General features: G+C 44.5%; 1 protein-coding gene across 1 annotated transcript; it reads right to left on the bottom strand.

The window, feature by feature from the left end:
• Positions 1 to 4,078: 4,078 nt before the first annotated feature.
• Znf3 (zinc finger protein 3) lies at positions 4,079 to 16,677 on the bottom strand. Its single transcript, XM_038344577.1, has 5 exons — positions 16,577 to 16,677; positions 13,145 to 13,272; positions 11,013 to 11,104; positions 10,235 to 10,361; positions 4,079 to 7,080 (listed from the first exon to the last, which is right to left on the bottom strand). The coding sequence occupies exons 2-5, from the start codon at positions 13,197 to 13,199 to the stop codon at positions 6,011 to 6,013; spliced, it is 1,344 nt and encodes a 447-aa protein (XP_038200505.1). The 5' UTR covers positions 13,200 to 13,272; positions 16,577 to 16,677; the 3' UTR covers positions 4,079 to 6,010.
• Between the last annotated feature and the right edge of the window lie 8,754 nt (positions 16,678 to 25,431).

Below are 25,431 nucleotides of genomic sequence, written 5' to 3'. Positions count from 1 at the left end.
CTGCAGTTGATGGCGCCGTTTGGGGAAATAGTGGGAATAGAGAAACTTTGGAAGGTAAAGCCTAGCTGGAGGAAATGGGTGGCAGGGTCCATCCCAACCCCTCTCTTCTTGCTGGCTGCCATGAAGTGAACAACCCTCTCCACACATTCCCACCGCCATGAATCAAGGATTGGTTTCTGGCCAGACTGAGCAGGTAATTGGGTTTGTTGAAGGACGTTAGCTGTGGATCTGTGGCAAAGGCAAAGCACTTTTTTGTTTCACTGTTTATTCAGCTCTTATCTGTTCAGATGTAAGGAGCAGATTCCAGCATCACAAAGACCCTCAGGGACCAACATCAACTCCTTTCAGTAAATGATATCTTCTACCACCTCCCATGGAAACCTTAGGTCATTGAAGTCATAACAGGGCCAGAAATGGTCCAGTTCACTGGTTTCCTTGTTTTTTCAAGGACAGAGTTTCTCTGTGTAACCCTGGCTGTCCTGGAACTCGCTCTGTAGACCAGGCTGGCCTCGAACTCACTGAGATCCACCTGTCTCTGCCTCCCCAGTGCTGGAATTAAAGGTGTGTGCCACCACCACCCAGCCAAGTTCACTGTTCTTAAAAAGTATTTCAACTTTTTTTTTCCCCCCGAGACAGGGTTTCTCTGTAGCTTTGGTGCCTGTCCTGGAACTAGCTCTTGTAGACCAGGCTGGTCTCGAACTCACAGAGATCCGCCTGCCTCTGCCTCCCGAGTGCTGGGATTAAAGGTGTGTGCCACCAACTGCCCAGCCTAAGTATTTCAACTTTTTAAAATGTATTTGTGTATGTGTACACCTGTGTGTGCAGGTACCAGCAGAGGCCAGTAGAGGGCATCAGATCCCCTGGAGCTATAGTTACAAGTGATTGTGAGCTGCCCCATATTGAGTGCTGGGAGCCAAACTCAAGTAGTGTGGGAGAGCAGCAAGTGCTCTTAATCACTGAGCCATCTCTCCAGCCCCTGTATTTCAATTCTTAGTGTCACAGGTAGAATGGATTGTGTACTGGCCACAGACAGAGGAATAGCTTTGATGGTCTTATACTTAAAGTTTAAATCTAAAAACCCACAGCTTTGAAAGTAACAAAAACAGATTCTAAAATGTCTGACCTCATCTGTTAAATTCCCATGTCTGGGGAGGTAATGTCAATTCATCATGTAATACTCAATTTATACAATAAATGAATAACCTGCAAAAAGGAAAAAAAGGCCCCAGAATTTGTGTACTGTGTCTGTGAAATTGTGAGCCAAGATTAATCTTCCATTTTATCTATGTCAGCTATTTGGCCAGAGCACCAGTACAGTAACTAATATGTGGGTAGGATGAAGAGTGTAAGAAGAGAGAATGCAGAGACCCACCGTGAGGCTGGTACCCAAGTCCTGGAATGAGGTCACAAAGACCCACCTGAGAAAATGGAAGAAAGGATGGATCAGATGTTGACTGAGAAGCTGTAGGGATGAAAAGGATAATTCCCATGTTTGTAACCCGCCTCAACAGGCAGTTGGTCCTAAGAGTTATTATTCTGAGGTTGGAGAGACGGCACATCATTCAGGAGTGGATACTGCTTGTGATGGTTTGAATAAGAATGGCACCCATAGGCTCATATATTTGCATGCTTAGTAGCGTTGTTGGAGGAGGTGTATCACTGAGGGCGGCTTTGAGATTCTCTCTCTCTCTCTCTCTCTCTCTCTCTCTCTCTCCTCTCCCTCTCCCTCTCTCTCTCTCTCTGCTTGTTGCCCATGTGGATCAGGATCCACACCTACTGCTCTCATCTGCTCAGTGTGCTTTGCCTGTTCCCTGCCATCATGGTCATAACCTCTAAAACTGTAAGCAAGCCCCCAGTTAAATGTTTTTCCCAAGGCAACATACCAGGTGGTGGTGGCACATGCCTTTAATCCCAGCACTTGGGAGACCTTAGTCATGGTGTTTCTTCCTGGTAACAGAACAGTAATTAAGACACTGTTCTAGCTGGGCGGTGGGGGCGCACTCCTTTAATCCCAGCACTCAGGAGGCAGAGGCAGGTGAATCTCTGAGTTTCAGGTTAGCCTGTTCTACAGAGTGAGTTACATACAGATCAGGCCCCAAAGCTACAGAGAAATCCTGTCTCAAAAACAACAAAAAAAGACACTGTTCCTTTACCTTTACAGGACCTATGTTTGGCAGTTGTGAACCCATGTCAGACGGTTCACAACTGCCTGTAACTCCAGTTCCGTGGAATCCAGTGCCCTTATACAGCTTCTTTGGGCCTCCAAGTGTAAAAAGAAAATCTTAAGAAAAAGCAAAAGATCTGGGCGGTGGTGCCACACATCTTTAATCCCAGCACTTGGGAGGCAGATCTGAGTTCAAGGCCAGCCTGAGCAAGTTCCAGGACAGCCAGGACTATACAGAGAAACCCTGTCTCAAAAAAAAAAAAAAAAAAGAATTGCTATTCTAGAACAAACTTCTGGTAACCACTGTCATCTTTGTGTGAAAAAGTCTCTACAATTTTTGATTCATTGCTGACGTTTTAAATAATGCACCTAGCTGGGTGCATCATTTTGGTGGGGGCAGGGTTTCGTGTAGGTCTCTGGTTAACCTCAACCATATATAACTTTGCATACCCTTTAACTCCTGACCTTCCTCAGTGTTAGGAATAAGCCACGCCCAATTCATACAGTGCTAGAGCTCAAACCCAGGACTTTATCACGTGCGTCTCTAGCCCTTGGATTTTAAGTGAAAAACAAAAGACTCAACTGTCTAAGCAATTTACAATTTAAAAAATGTCTGTGGAGAGCTTTTTAAAGCTTTTTTTAAAAAAACTGGATATGACAGACTAAGTCCAGAATTTAAAAAGGTTGCAACAGTTTTTAGTTTAAGATAACACCTAAAGCACAAACCAAAGCAAAACAACTTTTTCTCTTCATTTTGTATTGTTTGCTAAAAAAGAAACTTCAATAAGAAGCTTATCATCACTTCATGGTTCATCCTGTTACCTGAAAAGTGCACACGAATCTGGGCTCTGGGCTCAGTTAGAAACTTTATTACATAACATACTTTCCCAGGATCATCTGAATGGGGTCTCAAAGATGTCACTGGAGATGGAAGGCATTCAAAACCAGATCCTAAGCAGGTGTGGTAGCATATGCTTGTGATCCCAACGCTTGGGAGGTAGACACAGGAAGATCAGTTCAAGGTCAGTCCTGGCTCAAAACCCATAAAAGTAAAATAAAATAAAAATGCCTGAATCAGAGAGATGGCTCCACAGGTAGAGGCACTTGCCCTTGTCAGGCCTGGTGACCTCGCCTTCATCCCTGGGACCCTCACTGCAGAAGAACCAACTCCTCCAAGTTGACTTCTAACCTCCATATGCATGCATGAACACACACCAAAAATAAATGCAAAAAAAAAAAATGCTGGGTTGAGGTACTTAGTTCTTGCCCAGCACGAAAGGGATGCTGGATTTGATACCCAGGAAAGGTGGCGATCAAAACAAACAACTCCTTTTGCTATGAATGAAAATGTTCACCAAGCCAGACATAGTGGTACACGCCTTTAATACCAGCAATCAGAAGGCAGAGGCAGGCAGATCTCAGTGAGTTCGAGGCCAGCCAGGTTTATAGAACAAGTTCCAGGACAGTGAGGGTTACACAGACAAACTGTCTCAAAAACAGCAAAAGAAAGAAAAATGTTCTTCAAAGTTTTGTTTGCTAAAGAATTATGTGCTGCTTGAAAAGGCAGAACTAGAAGCTAATTGTGTAACTGGTAAGGAGGCAGACTTGGCTCAGCTTAATTTCCAGTAATTGGAAAGATAAACAATGGAATGTTCTCCTTAGTAACTTGTCCAAGCTGGCCTTAAACTCATTTTATAGTGCAGGAAGGCCTGGAACTTGTGGTCCTCTTCTATCAGCCCCCCCAAGTAGCTGACATTAGAGACCTGAACCACTAGGCCTGGCAATGTCAAAGGAGCCAAAGATGATCAGTTTCAAAAATTTGTGAAATTAAAGACACATACTAGATGACCCATTACAATATTCTACCAAAAAAAAAAAAAAAAAAAAAGAGTTCGTGGGTTTGTTTTGTTTTGTTTTTGGCTTTGCAAGACAGGGTTTCTCTCTGTGTAGCCTTGGCTGTCCTAGAACTAGCTTTGTAGACCAGGTTTGTTGAACTCACAGAGATCCACCTGCCTCTGCCTCCCAAGTGCTGGAGTTCACAGCCATCCTAATGCTAACCTCTTCATCCCATGCCCAGCCTGCCATTCTCCATGGCCGTATCTTTCTACACACACCAAACCAAGACAGAGAAATGTGCTCCTTGCTCCCAAAGAGCCAAGCACACTTTTAGTTTTCATCGTCAGGCTTAGACATTATATCACACAAATGACTACAGCTCATGAAATTCTGGTTTGTTATGAAGGTGGGAGTAGCTGCAGATGTTTATATAGTCTACAAGAGTGTCTTTACAAAGAATCTGAGAGAGCTGTGTCAGACAAGAAAAATCTCACGTTTGTGACCAAAAGGTGGTTATCAAAGTTTACTTTTGGGTTCTATTTATGGTTACTGTGCTATTTTAACTGACATAACTTTGATTCCTATACAAACATACACTCCATCTCCTCTTCTGAAAGACTATTCTGTTTAATAGTGCATTTCTTTTCAGCTACAGGTTAAGCAGGGTTGGAGAAATATGGGAAGCCATCTGTTGGTTAGAGCACCGCCCGAACCCAGCAAGATGCCCTGCTGCCAAGCTTGGACCTCAGTGCCCCTCTGAATTTACTATTTGTGTACTCTGAAGTAGCAGATGTCAGATGGAATCTGGAGAGGTGCAGCTGCTGAGGCCAGATGTTAGAGGTGAGAGGGCAGGACAAGCTAGGGAGATGAGCTCCCTACAGCATCCTTAATAACTAGAGGTTGACATCAAATTACCTTTCACCGCAGGAATAGGAAGAAAGAGGGCAGGAGTGAGCAGTATTAAATGCTTCTGATCTACTGCAGGTTAGTTACTGCTCCAGTGATATTCCTTCCGGTCAGTCCTATTACAAGGGAGGATGTGGGTCTGCCTACAGTATTGCGTATAGTGTTCTGTCAGCATGCATGCCTGCATGCCAGAAGAGGGCACCACATCTCATTATAGGTGGTTGTGAGTCACCATGTGGTTGCTGAGAACTGAACTCAGGACCTCTGCAAGAGCAGTCAGTGCTCTTAACCTCTGAGCTGTTTCTCTAGCCCCACAGACTGCTCATGAAAACATGTTATCACTGCTTCAAGAGTTCCAAGGGCAGTCACTACAGACCCTTGCTGGGGTCCATCCTCCACCTTACCCCCAATAAAATGAACCCATTAGCACTAAGTTTCCTGAATTCATGAAGTCATGTACCAAAGCAGCATATTCCTTGTCCAATCTCAAAGCTGAATTAGTAAGAGTGGCTGGGAAATGCAGCTCCTGGGGGCTGGCATGGTTGTACATACACCTTTAATCCCAGCACTTCAGAAGCAAAGGCAGGCAGGTCTCACCGAGTTCAAGGCCAGCCTGGTCTACACAGTGAGTTCAAGAAAAGCTAGGGCTAGACCTATCTCAAAAAAAGAAGGTAGGGGGAGAAAAAGAAATACAGCTTCTTTCCCTTTCTAGATGACCCAGAATATTCTTCCCTCTGTCTTCTGTGCTCACCAGATGGACTCCAACTAGTGGAATCCTTGGAATTGTGTTGCTAATAAATGTCTATCCCCAACTAGAAAGAAAGGCTCTTCTGGTGTGAGAAACTTGGTTTAGTGCAAACCGCTTCCTAAAAAAGGGATGACTGGTCCCCACACTTTTTCCTTTTCCCAGTGCTTAATCTGCTACTTGCCTCACAATTTTTCAAGACTGGTATCCACTCCTGGGAAGTGCCAGGATGTTTTTCCCAATCTGCCCCACTCTGAGTGAAAGGTTTGAGGTGGGAAACATCCTAAATTGGTGCTATTTATAAAGTACGGCAAGAGCTCTTCAGACTCAGGAAGTGAGGAAAATGGTGTATGGCTCTCTCACGTGGATTCTCTGATGTTTAATTCAGCAGAAACCCTGAGAGAATTTCTGCTTACACCCATTACATTCAAAGGCTTCTCTCCAGTATGAATCCTCTGATGGCGAACAAGAGCGGAGCTATACCTGAAGGCTTTCCCACACTCGCTACATTCATAGGGATTCTCCCCGGTGTGGATTCTTTGATGCTGAATAAGGCCTGAACTGTAGGTAAACTTCCCCCCACATTCCATACATTCATAGGGCTTCTCTCCAGTGTGGATTCTCTGGTGCTGATAGAGGTGTGAGCTCTGGCTGAAGGCCTTCCCACACTCATTACATTCATAGGGTTTTTCTCCAGTGTGGATTCTCTGGTGGTGGATAAGGGTGGAACTCCGACTGAAAGCCTTCCCACATTCGCTGCAAGCATAGGGCTTCTCCCCAGTGTGGATCCTCTGATGGTGAGTAAGAGTGGAGCTCCAGCTGAATGTTCGTCCACATTCATTACATTCGTAAGGTTTCTCCCCGGTGTGGATCCTCTGGTGCAGAATGAGAGCAGAGCTACAACTGAAGGTCTTCCCACAATCTTTACATTCATAAGGCTTCTCTCCAGTGTGGATTCTCTGGTGCTGAATAAGATGTGCGCTCTGGCTGAAGGCCTTGCCACATTCACTACATTCATAGGGTTTTTCCCCAGTGTGAATTCTCTGATGTTGAATAAGGTCTGAAGTTCGATTGAAACTCTTGTTACATTCATCACACTTATGGGGTCTGTGTCCCATGGGACATCTCTGCTGTGAAGTGAGGTTGGAATTCACGGTGAAGCTCTGCCCTAACTCATTATACTTCTCGTTTCTTTGTCCCATATGGGTAAGCTTTTCCTCAACTGTCGCTTGGTGAAACTCCTGTATGCGTCTATTCAGTCTTCTAACAGAGGAGTTCCCTAGCTGTCTCTTCAGACTGACATCTTGTTCATAGGCTTCTCCAAACTTAAGACCCTGAGAAACATCCGTTTGGAACTGTCCCAACATCATCTCATGTGACCCCATGCCTTCAGAGATTACTTGGTCATTTCCAGTTTTAGATTCACCATCTAGCACAATAAAAAAAAAAAAAAATCAAGTGTCATATGTTATTTGTGAGAAAAAGAATAAAAGTCAGAGAACAAGATGATCATGTCTGACATTTATAGTGCTAAAAGCACATGTCCCTTTGCTGGCCTGAAGAAAGGCCTTCCAGCCTGTATGTATAACTAAAGCAAAGTAGGGCAAACAGGCTAAATAACCAGAGAAGAAACAAGGGAGAAAGAATATCAGGGAGAAAAGACGTGAACCCAGAGGAAGTCAAGGATGTGCTGGGGATAGGCTACTTGTTGGGAATAAACTAGGTAAGGGAGGCTGAAGAGGTTGAGTACTTGTTGCCCTTGCAGAGGGCACAGGCTTGAGCTCCACTGCCCACATGGAGGCTCACAACTGTCTGTAATTGTAGTCCTCTGACCTTCAGAAGCACCGGGATCACATGTGGTACACACATACATGTAAGCAAAACATTCATACACATAAAAGAATAAAATAAACAAAACAAACCTAGGTAAGAAAGACTTGTTACTTAATGAAGCGCCAAAGTCTTCAGACAGGGCAGAGGCTGTGGACGTGTCTGGGAAGATGGCGAGAAGAAGAGGAGGAGGATGGTTGAAGTAATGAGTCTACGAATGACAGGAAACTGAAGGGGTGACAGGTGTCTATTAACTGTAGCACACACTAGGCTGACGCAAAAAGACCATGAGTTTGAGACCAGCCTGGGCTACATAGGAAGACACAATCCAAAAAAGGGGACGCCTGATAGGTGGAGCAAATGTATAAGGAGCTTAACAGACAGCTGAAGAGAAAGGCAGGAAAAACACAAGGAGCAGAGGACAGACTAAGAAACCCCCAGGTGAGAACTGACCTGTCTGTAGTCCAACCCTGTATACCACCACAAAAGACAGAGCAGTTTTAGCCCAGCTCTGGGCTGCAGACCAGGCGATGTTATGTTGCAGACTATAGATATAAATAATCTCCATGTCTGGATTCTCATTTCCACTATTTACGGAGTTCCTGCAGGGAACTCTGGGCATGGAGGATGATTCCACTGGGTCCATGTCGTATTTTTAGTTTGTCAGTATTTTGTAAAATAGACAGGGTAAGGACTCACTCAGACAGACTCCCCCACAGTCTTCTCTTTTCTCAGACCCCTCAGTTCTCATTCCAGCCAAGAGACTGGGGCAGGACTCAGAAAGAAGAACCCACTCATAGGCACAGACATGGCCATACTAAGTGTTCCCTGAGCACAAACCTGGCCCCCAGGTCTGCAGGGGACAGAGGAAATGTGTTGGGACATCTCAACTGGCAGTTAGGAAGATACCCTGGGGCTGCTGGGAAAAAATGCTCTCACTGAAAGTGAGGTAAGAGGCAAGTAACTAACCCGAAGCATTAAGAGGGTAATGTCTACTTAAAACAAAAATTGATGTTGTTTGTTTGTTTATTCTGAGACAGGGTCTCAATATGTAGCCCTGGCTGTCTGTCCTGGAACTCACTATGTAGACCCAGCTGGCCTTGAACTAACAGAGCTCTACCAGCTTCTGCCTCCCAAATGCTGGGACTAAAGGTGCATAGCAATACATTTCCTTTAAAAATTGTGTGCGCGTGTGTGCATGTGTGCGTGTGCGTGTGTTTCTGGAGGCTAGAAGAGGGCATTAGCCCCACCCCACCCTCTAAAATTGGAGTTACTGGTGGTAGTTTTGGAACCCCCTGTTGCCGCTGTTAGGAACTGAACTGTAGCCCTTTTAACTCCTGAGCCAGATCTCCAGCACCAAAACAACACATTTCTGAACATGGTACACAAGCTCCTAAACAAAACAGTAGGTCCTCGGAGTAATCCAACAGAGAAAGAAGAGAGAGTTCTAGAATGTTCACTTAGACAGAGCACCACCTTCCATGTTCAGGAGTCCCAACATATTATCCTTCAGAAAAGACTCTGAAGGATTAACATATTAAGTCCTAAAATTAGATGGCTAAAGCACCAGAGTAGCTGAAGTGCAAGGATTACAGAGCTTAAGGCCATCCTGGGGCTACTTAATGGGTTCCAGGCCAGCACAGGCAGTGTGAAACCCGGTCTCAGACAGATAAACAGATAGGCAGATAGACAGGCAGACAGACAGACAGACAGGTAAATAGATTAGACAGACAGACAGACAGACAGACAGACATATCTCCAAAGACATAAATAACAAGAAACAACACTGGAGCTTAAGCTTTGTCATTCACAAGTTCTATCACCATGCAAAAAGTGTCTAAGTTCATTGTTTGCTTGACTGTTTGAGGTTGGGTCTCATGCAGCCTATGGTGGTCTCAAACCCATAGTGAATATGTAATAGGGTCAGCCTGCCTCTACTTCTCAAGAGCTGACATTACAGGTATATGCCACCACGATTATATGTCTACCATGACCAACTGGCTTCTAAGGGTTTTTTTTTTTATTTCTTTTCCATATATGTGTTTTGCCTACATGTATGTATGTGTATCACATGCATGCCTGGTGTCTGTGGAGGCTAGAAAAGGTCATCAGATTCCTAGGAACTGGGACTACAAAAGGCTGTGAGCTGTTGTGTGGGTGCAGGGAATAGAGCACAGATTCTCTAGAAGAGCAGCCAGTGCTCTGCTTTTGCACTTCTTGACCTCAGGTTTCATGCCTATAAAATGAGGCTAATACTAACCACCTCAACTATGGGACAACTCAACTATGGAGTAAAGGCATGGATATCTGTGAAACCTCCTTAGAAGAAGCAAATTATGCTATAAATGTGAGTTATCATTCTTTTGTTTTGTTTTGTTTTGTTTTTTCAAGACAGGGTTTCTCTGTAGCTTTGGAGCCTGTCCTGGAACTAGCTCTTGTAGACCAGGCTGACCTCAAACTCACAGAGATCTACCTGCCTCTGCCTCCCAAATGCTGGGATTAAAGGCATGCGCCACCACCGCCCAGCTGGCACACGGCTTTAATCCCAGCACTCAGCAGGCAGAGGCAGGCAGATCTCTGTTGAGTTTGAGGCCAGCCTGGTCTACAAAGTGAGTTCTAGGACAGGCTACAAAGCTACACAGAGAAACCCTATCTCAAAAGAAAACAAAACAAAATAAAAAACTACACTGCCACTAGCAAACCCTGAAGCCTAGAGAAAGTAGATGTTGTGTTGAGAAGGCCCAGGTCCTTACCCAGTGAGAACACATTCCCATAATTCTCCAGCATCACATCCCTGTAGAGGTCCCTCTGTGCAGGTTCCAAACGTTTCCACTCTTTCCAGATGAAGTAGACAGCTACATCCTCAAATGTCACCAACTCCTGAAACAGTCACGTGGCCACAAATGCAATTTCATGGCAAGGGTCAGGACTGGCAGCACCAAAGAGCCACCAGGATGGGTTGAGTAATACCTCTTTGGGATGTGGACAGGTCTGAGCAATGTCAGCATGAGCATCCAAAACAGGGTACAGCATTGATAGTACAGTGATGAGTGTATCTGCCTTCCAAGAGTCCATAATTGAAATAACTTTTTTATTAACGTGTATTTATTTGGGGAGGGTACTACTGCACACATATGGAGGTCAGAGGACAATCTGTGACAGTCAGTCCTCCCCCTCCAACATGTGGATCCCAGGGACTTAACCCAGCTGGCAGGGTTAGCAGCAAACACCATTTTTGTTTGTTTTTCAAGACAGGGTCTATGTGTAGCTCTGGCTGTCCTGGAACTCACTTTGTAGACCAGGCTGGCCTTGAACTCACAAAGATCCCCCTTCCTCTGCCTTCTGAGTCCTGTGATTAAAGGCGTGCGCTACCACTGCCCGGCTGGCAGCACAAACCTTTATCTACTGAGCCATCTCACTGGACCCAGAACCACAGTTTTAAGAATTAGAGTTTAGGGCACTAAAGGATACATCACTACAAAATCTATTCACAGAACAAGAAGGAAAAGAACGAAGGGAAGCATGGCTTACCTGGGACTTGGCCTTCAGAAGTGCAGCAGCCAACATCTCATGCCCCAGATTGTCCTTGTCAGGAAAGGAAGGGACTTCTGAAGAAGAAAGAGCTGAAGGACAATACCAGGGTCAGGAATCAATCTGTCTGCTTTCTGACCCAAGGTCACATGCCTAAAAACAAACACCCAGTCTGTGCTTTCATGAATGCTATATTGTTTTTCACATGGTGGTGCTGAGGATCAGAGTCCCAGCTTTGTGCATGCTAAGCAGGTGTTTTACCACCGCGCTACAGCAGCAGCCACTCGGACTGCTCATGCCTGCTCTTCAAGCGCAGTCAGGAACCAGTTCTGTTCTCCTTCTCCTTCCACTAACATGAACTCTCGTAGGAGATCTTAGGCAGAGGAAAATAAGCAGCTTCCCTTAAGCCCTAACAGAAAACACAACATCCACACCTCTTTCTTTGTCCAAAGACCAAACACACACACACACACACACACACACACACACACGATAGAAATGTTTCCTAGCTCTGCACGTGACTACATACCTTTCCCCATCAGCCGTAAGTTTTGTGTTTGTCTCTCAGTCTAACCCACTACACATAGATTTGACAAAACAGATTCTAAATGCTTTTTCCTAGTAAGCATGGAAACAGCCATTCAGGTTGACACCTGTAGCTGTTAGCTCAGTGCTTAGTGCTTACCTAGCAAATGTATGACCCTGGGTTCAATTCCCAGGAAGTACCCTGTAAGTCCTATTCCCACACAACTTTCTACTGTTTGGGGACTTTTGTGTAGGAAGGTCTGTGTGAGGGTGGGTACATACAAGCCACAGTGCACATGTGGCGTCAGGGGACAACCTCAAGTGTCAGTCCCTGCCTTCCACCTTGTGAGACTGGACACTGTTGTTTTTCTGCTCCTTGTGCAATGCTAGCTGGCCTATGAGTGTCTGGGGCTTTCCCTGTCTCTAGCTCCCACCTCACCATAGGAATGCTGGGATTGCAGACATTCTTACTATATATCTTGCTTAATGTACGTTCTGGGGATTCAAACTCATTCTCATGCTTCCGTGGCAAGATCTTTTACCCCCTGAGCCATCTCTCCAACCACACAACTCTTTAATGTTTGAAAAGAAAAGCATGAAAACATAATGAAACCCAATAAATATCCTATATAAATACTATTGATAATACAAAACATTTCAAGAGTTCTGGGCAGGTAGATGGCTCAATGGGTAAAGGCACTGGGACAAAGCCTGACTACCTGAGTTTCATGCCCACCAGCAGCTCACATGGTAGAAGGAGAGAACCAACTCCAGATGTTGCCAACTCACCTCTGTCTGCATAGACTTCGGTGCATGATGGCATACATGTCTATACGCATAACACACAAAATAAATAAAACTTAATTTTAAAAAAAGATACTTCAATGAAAGTTTATTTTGGTTTGGGTGTGGTGCCACATGCCTTTAATCCTGGCACCCCAGGGGCAGAAGCAGGTAGAAATCTGGGAGTTCCAGGATAGCCTGGCCTACATAGAAAGTCCTTGGTCATCCAGGGCTGCAGAGAGACCCTGTCTCAACACACACACACACACACACACAAAAAAAAAAAAAAAATGAGGGAGGGCATGGTGGTAACAGACATGTGTTTAAACCCAACACTCTAGATACATGTGAAGAATATAGAAAATTCAAGGCCAGCCTGGGCTACATAATGAGACCCTGTCTCAAAACACAAACAAGCATACCAAGTGTGGTGGCCCACACCTTTAATCCCAGCACTCAGTATGCCAGGCAGCTGGATCTGTGAGGTTCAGACCAACCTAATGTACATAGTGAGTTTCTGGTCAGTCATGGCAACAAAGAGAGGGGCCGGAGAGATGGCTCAGAGGTTAAGATCACTGACTGTTCTTCCAAAGGTCCTGAGTTCAATTTCCAGCAACCACATGGTAGCTCACAACCATCTGTAATGAGATCTGATGCCCTCTTCTGGCCTGCAGGTGTACATGCAGGCAGAATACTGTATATATAATAAATAATAAAGAAAACATTAAAAATAAAAATAAAAAAAAGAGAGAGAGACCCTGTCTCAAAGGAAAAAACAGCAGAAAAAGATGAGAACAACCCCCTTTCCAGAGGCCACATCTTACCACTCTCTGGCAGGGGGGGAGGTTCCTGAGATGCAAGCTCAGCCTGAGTTTCCATAGGGAGGAGTGAAATGCTCTGGCGGCTGCTCTCCCGGGTGTAGACGCAGCAGGAAGCGGGTTCTGAAGGAGCACTGCAGAGGCAAAAGGCCCACAGCTGAGTTTTAACGTCAGTAGGGAATCGCAGCTCAGTACACAGGACTCGTGAGAGGAAACACAGAACTGCTCTCTCAGACCCGTGGGTAAGGACATGTCTGTAATGAGACCACACAAGGAATCCAGATATTCAAATTTTGCCCCACCCACCCAGCACTTTGAGTGACAACTATAGCAGTGAGGGGGGTGTTGCTCACCAGAATGAGATGACTGGCCTTGTGACTGACCTTGAGCCAGGTATGGTGACAGGCACCTGTAAGGCCAGCACTAGGGAGATGGGGGAGGGATCAGGAGTTCAAGGCCAACCTGTGCTATAAGAAACCTTATCTTGGGGCTGGAGAGATGGCTCAGAGGTTAAGAGCACTGGCTGCTCTTCCAGAGGTCCTGAGTTCAATTCCTAGCAACCACATGGTGGCTCACAACCATCTGTAATGAGATCTGGTGCCCTCTTCTGGCATGCGGGCATACATGGAGGCAGAATGTTGTATACATAATAAATAAATAAAATTTAAAAAAAAAAAAAAAAGAAACCTTATCTTATTGGACAGTAGCGGCACACACCTTTAATCCCAGCACTTGGGAAGCAGAGGCAAATCTGTGAGTTCAAGGACAGTCTAGTCTATAGAGTGGGCTCCAGGACAGCCAAGGCTACACAGAGAAAACCTGTCTCAAAAAAAAAAAAAAAAAAAGAAAGAAAAAGAAGAGAAAAGAAGCCTTATCTTGGTACTAGAGAGGTGACTCAGTGGTTAAGAGCACTTGCTGCCCTTCCTGAAGACCTCAGTTTGATTCCCACCACCCACACTGCAACTCACAATATCTGGAACTCCTGCCTTCTTCAGGCCTTTGAAGGCATCAGGCACATACATGGTGCAGAGCCATATATGCCGGCAAAACACCATGCACATAATATAAAAGTAACTACTACACACCTATTTTTCTTTTAAATCAGATATCATAGCCCTTTATGAGATTCTGTCTCTCAAAACAAACAAGGGACTAGATGGTCAGTGGGTAAGAGCACGGGCTGCCCTTCCAGAGGACCCAGGGTTTGATTTCTAGCACTCACGTGGTGGCTCACAACCATCAGTAACTCCAGTCCCGGGGGATTTGATGCCCTTTTTTGGCCTCTGGGGACACTGCATGCACATGGCACACAGACATACACACAGGCAAAACACCCATTCACATAAAAAAAAAAAAAAAACAATCAAAAAAACCCAGCCCAATCTGGAAACACTATGAGACCCCAACGCAAAAAGCACAAAAACAACAAAATCTCCTTTTAAAAAGACAAATCAAAATTATCTCATCTTAAAAAGGCAAATCAGTCAGGTGGTAGTGGTGGCACATGCCTTTAATTCTGGCACAAGAAAGGCAGTGGCAGGCAGATCTCTAAATTTGAGGCCAGCCTGGTCTACAAAGCAAGTTTCAGGACAGCCAGGCTACAGAGAAACCCTGTCAGGGGCTTAGTAAAGATCAACAACTTGACATAGGTGGCACAGGCCTGAAATCCTGAGAGACTGAGACAGGATTGTGAGCTCCAATCCAGCCCCTATCTCCAAGTAACACACACATTCGCTCTGCAAGGCTGACTCCAAAGTAAGAGGCAAGCTGGCATGGTGAACCCATGCCTTTGATCCCAACACTTGGGAGGCCGACTTTAAGGTCAGCCTGGTCTGCGTAGGAGTTGAAGGACAGCCAGGGCTTTGTACAGAGATCCTATCTCAAAAAACAACAAACATCAGCGTAAAAGGGGATGCTCTCCATTCAGAGCTGGGTTAATTGAGGCTGGAACTCAAAGGCATACTGTTGAGGACAAATCCCCAGTGCCTAAGTCAGAAAACAATGTTTCTCATAGAAACTCTGGTCTCCTGCCATCTGGGTGTGGGCAGAGCCGTTCCCCTGCCATGTTGCCAACTCCACTCCTGCAAGCTGCTCAGTCAACCAAGAAAGACCACATGACAGTGAGGACAGGTCAGGAGCAGCCTCCTTTCCAGGATCCGTTCTTCTAAGAACTTAATCCCTGTAAGAGTAAAGCAGCAAAGCAAATTTGGCACCTTTTGTTCAGCTCCTGGGGTTTTATTAGTTTTTGGTCTTTTTAAATTGGGTATGACCTCATGGCATACCCCAGACTAACTTGGAACTCACTGTATCGTACAGAATGGCCTCGAAATTATATTCCTATTCCTGCTTCATTTGCATCTGTGCTGGGATTACAGGTGTGAGCCAGCAAGCTTCGCTAATTGCTGGAAATTCACTTTAGGTTAGCAGTTTCCCAACGGGAGGGGGTGTCAAACGACCCTTTCACAGGGGTCGCCTAAGACCATCAGAAAGCACAGGTGTTTACATTACAATCCATAACAGTAGCAAAATTACAGTTACGAAATAGCAACAAAAGTAACTGTCTGGTTGGGGGTCACCACAACATGAGGAACTGTATTAAAGGATCGCAGCATTAGTAAAGAACCACTGCTTTAGGTGATACCAGTCTTGTATGATTAAGGGAGCAAAATGGAAAAAAAAAATCACGTGAAGTTTATTTCTAATATAGATGCTTAAGAGAGGTATGGAGGGGGAAAGGATATATGCTAATAACTACCAACGAAGACCATCACATGTCTTTTCATTGCACCCTAGGGAGCTGACAGGAACTGAATGTTCTCTGTGTCGATCTAGGTTCTTAGTGTCTTAGCCAATGCACTGAACATACTCAGCCACTTTCTACAGGGAGTCTGCTCCAGCGTTGTACAGCTTTCCCAGGAAAGAGTATCAGGCAGTAAACTAAAACCTATAGGTCATTAGGTCTTGGTGAGGTCCCCGAAGCATCTTTCCTAGGACCTGAGTTCGCACCTCCTCCCAAGCCCTCGTTCTCAACTGCGACACAGAACTACCTCACTCTCCAACCCAGCAGAGGGAAAACAAACTTCCTTCTCCTGCCCCAGCACAGAAAACAGTGCACTGAGAGTACCCAGTTAGGAAGGCTGGCTGTCATCAGCTGTTTTAAAGAGAGGGACCTCTTGCAGCGACGCTGGGAATTTCAAACACTGGGGCTGGCGGTGGAGGACACGAGCAGACCCGGAGTCCCAATCCGCGACACGCGGGAACCCGCTGTGCTCGTGGAGCCGGGGTTGCGGAGCTGGGCAATGGCCGCGGGGGCAAGGAATGCCCGGACCCCGCGGAGCCGGGCCGGGGACCCCGCGGGCCGCAGAGGCGTGAACACCAACCCCCTTCCCGGCGACCACACTTCCGCCTCACCGCGAGTCCCGAAGACGACCCACTCACCCTGGGGACAGGGACGTAAGACTTAGGGGCCGGACACGGACCAGGCCCTGATGGAACCTGTCACAGACCCACACAACCGAGAACAGAACAAAGAACGGAAGTTGCCCCTCCCCATTTCGTTTCCGGGTCGTCCTCCTTCACCACCCACTACAACCCCCGTGAACCAAACGCCCATTTGATCTCTCTAGGAAAGTGGGAGGTCTTCGTCTCTGATGGTTCGCTCACTCTCAGAGGACAGGAGTACGGGAAAAACAAGTGTTCCCGACGGCGTCACCTGCTGGCCAGGTCGGGAAGGGACGATGAGCAGGTGGAAGAAGCTGGAGCCCCTGGGAATTCAGGGCACAGAGTCCCGCGGCTCCGGGAGAAGGTCCAGTAGGTAGAGACCAGCCAACAACATCACGCAAACCTCCAGAGCAAATACAAGAAGCTTGAAGAATGTGCTAAAGCCGGACGGTGGTGGCGCACGCCTTTAATCCCAGCACTCGGAAGGCAGAGGCAGGTGGATCTCTGTGAATCTGAGGCCAGCCTGGTCTACAGCGTGAGTTCCAGGACAGGCTCTTAACGGTACAAAGAGATCCTGTCTCAAAAAAAAAAAAAAAAAAATGTGCATCATGGACTGAAGAATTCGCTCACGCTCACTTTTTAAATTTATATTTATTTATTTGTTTGTTTTGTTTTTCGAGACAGGGTTTCCCTGTATAGCATCGAAACCTGTCATGGAACTTGCCACCACTGCTCGGCTAACTCAGTTTTTTAAAAGATCTGTCTGTCTTGTCTCGGTCTATCTATCAAGGTTTTTCGAGACAGGGTTTTCTCTGTAGCTTTGGAGCCTGGATTAAAGGTATGTGCCACCACCACCCAACTAGTCAGTTTTTTAAAAGATTTATTTGTTTGTTTGGTTTGGTTTTTTGAGGCAGGGTTTTCTCTGTGGCTTTGGAGCCTGTCCTGGAACTCGCTTTGTAGACCAGGCTGGCCTTGAACTCACAGAGATCCGCTGGTCTTTGCCTCCTGAGTGGTGGGATTAAAGGCCTGTGCCACCACCGCCCGGCTAAAGATTTATTTTTTTAGTATGTTTTCCCTGCTTGTATGTATGTACACCTGATGTAGGTGTAGGTCAGATGAGATCAACACAACTCCTGGAACTGTAGTTACAGACGGTTGTGATTGGCCATATGAGTGCTGGAAATTGAACCTGATGCTAAACCATCTCTCCGGCTCTTAGCTTTGCTTTTAGAATGCTTGCCTAACCTGGCTGAAGCCTAGGTTCCATCCACAGCACTGCACAAACCAGACAAGATGTCACAGGACTGCATTCCTAGCATCTGGGAGGTGGTTACAGGAAAATCAGGAATTTAAGATCATTCTTCAGTACATAATGAGTTCAAAGCCAGCCTGGGCTGCATGAGAGGTCTCACTTAAATAATAATTGATTTTGCACTTATTAACCTGGCCTGGGGTACACACCTATAATCCCAGTGCTTTAGAGGCTGAAATGGAAGGACAGCCAAGAGTTCGAGGCCAGTTCAGATTGCAGAATAAAACTCCATCTCAAAACAAACAATAATAATTGCATTATTAACATGCACATATTTATAATTAGCTTCCTATAAAGTCTCACATTTGGGTTCAAGAGGAATACTGAGACAGATTATAGTTCGGAGTAAATGTTTTATTTGAAGCGTTGTTAATGCTACAGAAATTGTATGGTAGTTCACAGATTCCAAGCCCAGGAGACTAACAGGAGTGAGGAGTGGTGTCCCGTCTTTCAAGTTCCAGGGGAGCAGGTAATCCCATTCCATGTAACTAATGAACAGTCAACACTACCTGCTTGAGGACGGAGAGATGACTTGATGGTGAAGAGCACATGCTGCTATTCCAGAGGACTGGAGTTCATTTCCCAGTACGCATGACTGTAGGCTCACACTCTATAACATAACCTCAGCTGCAAGGGAAGGAGGAAAAGGTTTGGCTCTTCAGCTAATGTGTGTCCATCATATGAGAAGTGCCACCTGTCACTACTGATTGCTGGAGATTGGTGCACTTCCTTAGGGGAGTGAGGATTACAGGGTGGTGCATACCATTTCTTTTTATAGCTTCTATGAGGTTGGAGAAAGAGGTCGTGCCAGCCAGCATGGCCTGACTAGTCCCAAGCTCAAGCCCAACATTTTCAAATAAAATCTTTTAGCTAATTAATTAATCCATTAGTTAATTGGTTAATAATTAGTGCTACTCTGGTTGACCTGGAACTTGCTCTGTGGACCAGGCTGGCCTGGAACTCATAAAGATCCTTCTGCTTCTGCCTCCCAAGTGCTGGGATTAAAGGTATGCGCTACTATGCCTGACTCAAACAAAATCTTTGTTTGACATAAGATGCTCTCCCTGGGCGAGCGCGATGGCTCAGGGAATGGAAGCTTTTGGATGGTGCATAACCACAGCTGTCACCTCCATGAGAACAAGAGGCTGTAGTTGGAATGTTCTTTGGGCCTCCAACCAAATAAAGACACAGAGATTTATTATTAATTCTGAATGCTTGGACTTAGTTTAGGCTATCCCACCGGCTCTTTTAACTTAATAAGTTTCTATTAATCTATGTTTTGGCTTGGGGCTTTTTACCTTTTTTTCATTCTGTATGTCCTGCTTTCTCCATGTCTGGTGTCTTCCTGCCATCTCATTTTCTTTTTCTTTGAACCTAAATTCCTCCTCCTCCTCCTTACTCTTCCTGCCCGGAAGTTCTGCCTATATCTCCTCCCTTGCCATTGCCATTCAGCTTTTTATTAGATCAATCAGGTGCCTTAGGCAGGCCAAGGTAAAACGGCAACACATCTTTACATCGTTAAACAAATGCAATACATCTTTACACAGTTAAACAAATATTCACAACATAAACAAATGCAACATATCTTTACATAGTTAAAAAATATTAGGCAAGCCGGGCGGTGGTGGTGCACGCCTTTAATCCCAGCACTCGGGAGGCAGAGGCAGGCGGATCTCTGAGTTCGAGGCCAGCCTGGTCTACAAGAGCTAGTTCCAGGACAGGCTCCAAAGCCACAGAGAAACCCTGTCTCGAAAAACCAAAAAAAAAAAAAAAGTATTAAAAAATATTAGGCAACATTTCTCCCTTTTGTCTAAATAAAAAGAAAGGTTTTAGCTTTAACATAGTAAGACTATATACAATAAGAACAATTATCAAGTAAGAATTACACTTACTTGGGGCTGGAGAAGTGGCTCAGAGGTTAAGAGCACTGACTGCTCTTCCAGTGGTCCTGAGTTGAATTTCCATCAGCTACATGGCGACTCACAGACATCTGTAATGAGATCCAGTGCCCTCTTCTGGCATACAGACATGCAAGCAGACAGAACACTATACATAATAAATATATAAATTTTTAAAAAGATTTATTTATCATGGATACAGTGTTCTGCCTGCATGTACACCTGCAGAGCAGAAAAGGGCACCAGATCTCTTTATAGATGGTTGTGAGCCACCATGTGGTTGCTGTGAGTTGAACTCAGGATCTTTGGGAGACAGCCAGTGTTCTTAAACACTGAGCCATCTCTTCAGCCCAAATATATAAATCTTAAAAAAAAAGAATTACACTTACAATATCAAGTCCATTTACATTTGGCAAATTCAGAGAAAATACTCCATTTTCTGTACTATCTTGATGAATCCAAAGTCGTGTACCTAACTTACTTCCCATTGTAGCTTCTATTACCAGCCCAAAATTATCTTTTTAGACCTCAAAACATTTTCTTAGATAAACAATACAAGCTTTTATGTTTCTCAGCCTTATAAACTTTACATCTCTTTTGTTTCTTTTCTGAATTTGGCAACCAGAAAAACTGTAACTATCTCATCTTCACCTCCATCAGGGACCAGAGAAGGATATACTATTACCTGAGTAAACAAGAAATGCAGAGCGAGCAACTTCCAAAACTATAGAAATGACAGAAGCAGCTGGCGGCCTGGACAGTCACCCAAGGTTCCTCTGCACCATTGGAGCATCCACTGTCAGCCTACAGGCCTAGAATATCTGACGGACCTTTCTGTGAAACAGGAATTTTGAAGGACTGTTATACCTTGTCTTGGCAAAGTTCGGCAATCCTAGAATATCTGACGGACCTTTCTGTGAAACAGGAATTTTGAAGGACTGTTATACCTTGTCTTGGCAAAGTTCGGCAATCTTTTTCCTTTGTGTCCTGCTTGTCCAGTTTGTACAGCATACTGTTAGCAGTCAAGGCAAGGGCATTTTCTTGCCCAAATTTCTAGCTTTGCCACAATGAAAGTGAACTTATATGGAGATTCTTCAACACCCATCGTCCTTTAATGAAGTAAATTGGTACAGCCAGGAGCAGACATCACTCACTGTCATGAAAAGCTTAAGTTATTAAACATCTTAAATGTCATATTTAAAGGCTCTGAAGCATTTGAAGATCATCTATCTATATAAAATATTTCTGTTTAACCTTGAAAACATACCTAACATGACTACGAGTTTGATTGTCATAAGTGATGTAGTCAGAGACTGCATGTCCATTACCCAGCCTCCCAGACTTGAATAATCACATAGAAACCATATTAATTATAATACTGTTTGGCCGATGGCTCAGGCATATTCCTAACTAGCTCTTACATCTTAAATTAACCCATTTCTATTAGTTTATTTGCCACATGGCCATGGCATTGCCTCATTTTCTACATGTTTTGTTTCATTGGCAACTGGCTGGTATCTGCTTGACTCCACCTAATCTCTCTATCCCTATCTCTGTTTAGATTTCCCTCCTGGCATTACTCTGCTAAGCCATTGATCAAAACAGCTTTATCCATCAACAAATAAAAGCAACATATATACAGAAGGACATCCCACATTACGGCGACTAATTACTAACCTGCATTTCTTTTTTTTTTTATATTTATTTATTTGTTCATTATGTATACAATATTCTGTCTGTGTGTATGCCTGCAGGCCAGAAGAGGGCACCAGACCCTATTACAGATGGTTGTGAGCCACCATGTGGTTGCTGGGAGTTGAACTCAGGACCTTTGGAAGAGCAGGCAATGCTCTTAACCTCTGAGCCATCTCTCCAGCCCCTGCATTTCTTTATTATCCTAAATAGTTTGTAATAATAACTTTCAAGGACTAGAAGTTTACAAATAAAATTACATTGTTAAATGAGCTGCATAGGTACAAGACCTTAAACAAGAGTAGCAATGTATGTGCAGTATGTTCTAGCTAAAAAAAAAAAAAACCCTTACATTTTGTATATGTACAAAAATCCATACCAACGTAAAATATTTTAGATGAATAGTTGTCTTTTTATCCTATATTCCTATATCCCCATTAAATGATGACAAACATTTATAATCCACCAAATGACTAAAAACCACCCACCCCACTTCTTGGGAATGTGGGCATTATGTTCTCTAGACGGCTTCCTGTTGTATGGAGGCAATAGCATCTCCAGAGGACCCTGAGAAAATTGAGATAACGGTCAAGTTCTAAAAATACTAGCTATAACAATTGTTGCCCAGTCTCTGTGTAATGGGAAAGTACAAAACTTATCTGAAGTCCTGGCTGGAATAGTCTGTGAGGCTGGACCATCTCAACTAGCAGCCTTGAAGTTGTTCTGAATGCAGAACCCCAAGGAAACTGCAACAGAGGCACTCTGAAAGGCCGGATCACCTGAGCCACTCATTTTCATTGTTGACTAGCCCCCTTGCTCTGAAAACACATGAACTTTGAAAGGAACATATATATCTGCATTAACACAAATATGGACTATGCATTGTTAAGTCAACCAAAGATACTTTTTTGTTTTATATTTGAACAGGTTAAAAGAGCTCTGTCAACTTTATAAGTTTATTTGGACTGTATAACCAAACCTTTCTGCCCATGCTATACGAAAGAATGGGATGTAATAACAAGTCATAAGGACTCTCTAACCAACAAGATTTATCATGTCTCATCCAGTCTCAAGAGGTAGTTTATTCTAAGTCCTAGTTGAGTGATCATGACCCAGGAACACAGATTTAGGTTACCCCAAATTCATGTTCCCACATGGAAGCAGTTTCATGTAATGTTCTAGTTGGACAGAACAATGAAAGTCACACATTATGGCCAATTAAAAATACATTGGTGGGTACATTAGAGAGAGGACTACAGCAAGCTTTTCTATAGGCCTCAGAGGCTATCTGATGATATTCTTAGCTTTTGGGTTTGTGGCATCTTGTAGAATATTATAAAATGTGTTTCATTTGTTTATGTTGTGGAATATTTGTTTAATGATGCAAAGATATGTTCCATTCTTTTATGTTGCATTTCTGTGAAGCTGTGTTATTTTGCCCATCTAAAACAACTGATGGTCTAATAACGGTCAATAGCGAGGCAGGAGAAAGGATAGGCGGGGCTGGCAGGCAGAATAAATAGGAGAAATCTGGGAGGAGAGGAAGAAGCAGCAAGAGAGAACAAAGAGGAGAACATTAGGGGCCAGCCACCCAGCTACAGAGCAAGCCACAAAGAAAGAAGTAAAGAGAGCCGGGCAGTGGTGGCGCACACCTTTAATCCCAGCACTGGGGAGGCTGAGGCAGGAGGATCTCTGTGAGTTCAAGGCCAGCCTGGGCTACAAGAGCTAGTTTCAGGACAGGCTCCAAAGCTACAAAGAAACCCTGTCTTGAAAAATCAAAAACAAAAAAACAAAACAAAGAAGAAGAAGAAGAGGAGGAGGAGGAGGAGGAGGAGGAAAAGGAGGAGGAGGAGGAGGAGGAGGAGGAGAAAGATATGCAGAAATAAAGATAAAAGCCCAGACAAAAAACAAAACGAAGAAGAAGAAGAAGAAGAAGAAGAAGACGACGACGACGACGACGACGACGACGACGACGACGAGGAGGAGGAGGAGGAGGAGGAGGAGGAGGAGGAGGAGGAGGAAGAGGAGGAAGAGGAGGAAGAGAAGGAAGAGCAGGAGGAGGAGGAGGAGGAGGAGAAAGGTATACAGAAATAAAGATAAAAAGCCCAGAGGCAAAAGATAGATGGGATAATTTAAGATAAGAAAGGCTGGTTAGAAACAAGCCAAGCTAAAGCTGGGCATTTATAAATAAGAATAAGCCTCTGCATACGTTTATTTGGCAGCTGGGTGAAGGGCCCTGAAAAGAGACAAAGAAACAAAGAGTTAAAACAACAACAAAAAAGCAAAAAAAAAAAAACCACCCAAAAACAAAAACAAAAACTACAGTGTCATGCCTGAGTGTGTGAGTGTTCACACACACAGTCAAATAAATAATAAAAGGTTCTCCTATACATTACTAAAATCTGAAAAATTTATTATGAGATGGATACAGGGGACCCAGTTCTCCTTGGGTCCTACACTGGTGTTAAGCATTGTTAAAACAGTGCTAAATTGCTGTTAGTGTTAACTTTTCTTTGACTTGTTTTTCTTTTTTTTAGTATTTATTTTTTTAATTCATTTTACATTCCAACCAAGGTTCTCCCTCCTACCCCTCCTCCTGCTCTCCTCTCCCCTCCAGCCCATCCCCATCCACTCCTCCCAACAGGTATGGCCTCCCATGGGGAGTCGACACAGTTTGGTACATTAATTTGGGGCAGAACCAAGCCCCCAAAAACTTCCCGATGGTTTTTTTCCTGTAAGTCACCAAAGACATTGAGAATAGGCAATTTAATTCTCTAATTAGCATCTATTGTACTCCTTCCCCTTACTGCCCAGGCTGCCCTGGGCAAAGGATTATCCACCTCAGTTAGTCAGATTGCTTTATACCAGCATCAGCTGTCTGGGACACTCAACAGAGGTTGAGACAGGTGTGTAAAGATTGCAGCTGCTTTCCCAAGCTTCTGAAGACTTAACCCCACCTGTGTGTTTGACAGTTGCTACCAGATAGCTTGCTGTCCTGGGTCCCAAAGAACCTGCAGTCCTTTCCACCTTGACAGGAAGGGGGAGCCCTTCCCCTAGTGGAAGGACTACCGTGAATTAGTGCAAACTCAGATTGGTCAAAAGACCCCCTTCAGTGGCTGCGATTAGTAAACAAATGACTATGATCGGCCCAACATGAATGGCTGGGCCAAATACTCTTTCTTGGCTATATAAGCAGGCTGCTTAGCCTTACTTAATGGTCCAACCAGGAAATACACGTGTCTTAGTCCCTGTTCTAGTGCTGTGAAGAGACATGATGACCAAGGCAACCCTTACAAAAAGAAAACATTTAGTTGAGGTCTTGCTCACAGTTTTAGGTCTGTGAGGAGGGTAATTTTACAATGGAGAGGCTTGTGTTAAGGCTCTGCACAGTCTAAGGCACGAACTGTAGATGACCCCTCTTCTCTGTTTTGAGAACCCGGCCAGTTCTCAGGATTGAGAATGGGGAGTGTTTTTTGCTTTAATTAAGATAGAGGCCTGTTGATGTGCTTCGCATCCTTGACAACGGGCCAATGTCTGGGAGTGGACGTGCATACTGGACCAGGTGTTTGGACGATTGCCGATGACTGAGCAATGAGCCCCCCTTTTTCCTTAGGCTTAAAAACTTGCCTCAGAACACTTCTAGCTGCTGCTGTTTCAACCTGGGAGAGACAGGCAGTCAGATGAATGTAAACCTGTGCCCATTATGTTGTACCAGTGATACATATTTCCATGTTGTTCCAGTGCTGTATAAGCCTATTCACGTGATGTTTACTGGTGATGTGTACTTCCATGTTGTTCTGGTGCCTAGTGTTAAATTCCCAGGTGAAGCCCCCTTTGTTTCAATTAAGCTTCCGTGTAGAATAAATCTCTCCTTATTAACTAATTTCATGGTTTGTGGAAGTTCTTTCTCACGGATCAAACTGAAAATAAAAGTCTGTGCACAGCAAAGT

Source organism: Arvicola amphibius, chromosome 10 (assembly GCF_903992535.2).
Source record: "Arvicola amphibius chromosome 10, mArvAmp1.2, whole genome shotgun sequence".
NCBI classification, from domain to species: domain Eukaryota; kingdom Metazoa; phylum Chordata; class Mammalia; order Rodentia; family Cricetidae; genus Arvicola; species Arvicola amphibius.
This window is presented reverse-complemented; position numbering and strand designations above follow the sequence as displayed.